This window comes from Rhizomucor pusillus, assembly GCF_041956525.1.
Source record: "Rhizomucor pusillus strain CBS 183.67 unplaced genomic scaffold VTP01scaffold_4, whole genome shotgun sequence".
Taxonomy (NCBI): Eukaryota; Fungi; Mucoromycota; class Mucoromycetes; order Mucorales; family Lichtheimiaceae; genus Rhizomucor; species Rhizomucor pusillus.
The window spans coordinates 1,847,139-1,848,730 of record NW_027192146.1 but is presented as its reverse complement, the minus strand read 5'-3'; the positions used below and the strand labels follow the sequence as shown (position 1 = coordinate 1,848,730).

The 1,592-nt window shown below is 46.9% G+C and overlaps 2 protein-coding genes across 2 annotated transcripts in view; both read left to right on the top strand.

The window, feature by feature from the left end:
* The window catches only part of VTP01DRAFT_8081 (uncharacterized protein), a gene marked incomplete at both ends in the record, with an annotated part of 2,748 nt that extends 1,907 nt beyond the window's left edge, over window positions 1-841 (top strand). Inside the window, 2 exons of the mRNA XM_069387164.1 lie at window positions 8-682; window positions 756-841. Coding sequence (XP_069242546.1) covers window positions 8-682; window positions 756-841 — 761 coding nt within the window. The remainder of the gene's footprint in view (window positions 1-7; window positions 683-755) is intronic.
* Window positions 842-1,008: 167 nt separating this feature from the next.
* On the top strand, window positions 1,009-1,536 carry VTP01DRAFT_8080 (uncharacterized protein; the record flags this gene model as incomplete). The annotated part of the gene is made up of 1 exon (XM_069387163.1): window positions 1,009-1,536. One exon carries the CDS (start codon window positions 1,009-1,011, stop codon window positions 1,534-1,536), a length of 528 nt encoding a protein of 175 aa, XP_069242545.1.
* Window positions 1,537-1,592: the final 56 nt, after the last annotated feature.

The following is a 1,592-nucleotide window of genomic DNA, read 5'->3' as shown; positions in this document are numbered from 1 at the left end:
GTTCTAGATGACCTCCTACGCGCACGTTTTGCGATGGTGACGGACGAGTTATCCGGCGTCATCATCAAGTACGTCTACTCCGGACTCTGCGGGGAGTGTTTGGCTGTCTTCCCGATTGATAAACTCCAAAGGGCATTGAGAGAGTTTAAGGTCGAAGCGAAGGACTTTAAAGCGGCTTACATTGCGATCAAAGTCTCATTTCAGCAGCAGCTTCCTTTAGAGACCGTCATTCGATGTGTGCGAGAGGTTATCCGTCTGCTGGAAGAAAGTACGATAATTCTCCACGATATCGACATCTCAGTCGACTGCGCGTTTATTTCGACCCGAGCGATTATTAAGGACTATCTATCCAAGCTCGGTGTGACTGAGAGCGATATTGCCGTTAAGGTTAAGGACGTAGGATTAAACTGTATCTCATGGCGTCGATACACGACGTCTGTCCCGCCTGTGATATTAAGGACAAAGATCTACAACAAGTTCGTCCAGATGCTTGAGAGTACGGATATCAGGTCGAGCTTAGGATCACAATTAGCCAACCTGATTATGGACCCTTGCTCTCGATTTGCTCAAAAGCTCCGGTCGTTTTCGGGAAGCGGCATGTCGCGTATCGAGATCACATTCTACTCATCGACGGTCTATGATGCAGCGGAATATAAGTTGATCATCCGACAAACACTCGATTGTATGTCCGGATGTCCAACATTCGAAATTTCGTTTGAGCGTCAATGAAAAGCTCTCATCGATGAGATCTGTAGGTTTTTCGCTGTTTACGTCCGTGATACCCGCGTATTTGCGTACTGCCATTGGTGGAACTCGATCACTGGAAAGAAACACGGAATGAGTAGGTCGAATATCCACAGGAAGGAGGTCATTCCGCTTCTGTCAAATTTTTCTTTCAACCATCGACCTATCCATTTGTTGACTCTGACAACGGCCAGTGACGAGGTTCTTTAGTATGCCCATTACGAGCTCATCCACTATCGATGCTGCACTCGAGTGACATCGAGAATGACACTTGTCCCTGCCCTAAACAACTCTTTATACTTCTATCGAACGGCCATTCCAACTGTACCGTCCCCTGAATCCATTGGCCTTGTCGAGTCAAATGGTATTAGGATCGAATGGCCGTCGGATCGATTGTTTAAGGCGTCTAATGTCCGAGAAGTGTCTGTCGTAAGTACCATACGAATTGTAGATTCCACCATGAAATCGCATGATATGCATCTAGGAAGGCAGTCCAATGACGGTCGATTATTTGTCATGGAGAATTACTTACGACCATCGGACTATCGATCCGATTACAATGTTCTAGAGGAGCGGTCGTCCTATACCGTCATCGGTTACGGAGAGACGACTTGCAAAGGAAGATCGTACATCTGCTTGCTTACGGACGATAATACACGCATAAGATGCAGCAGTCGTAGACTTTCCTCGTTAGTCCACAATGCAATCAGCAAGGGGATGGTATTTACGCTCTATGTCGAGAGCATCGTATGCCGGCGTGGAATGAAAAAAGTCCATGCTCACATCGAGTAAGCTATCGCTGGGTCCTTTTAAAACACGCTCGCTCATTGCCCATATGCCAAGGGGAT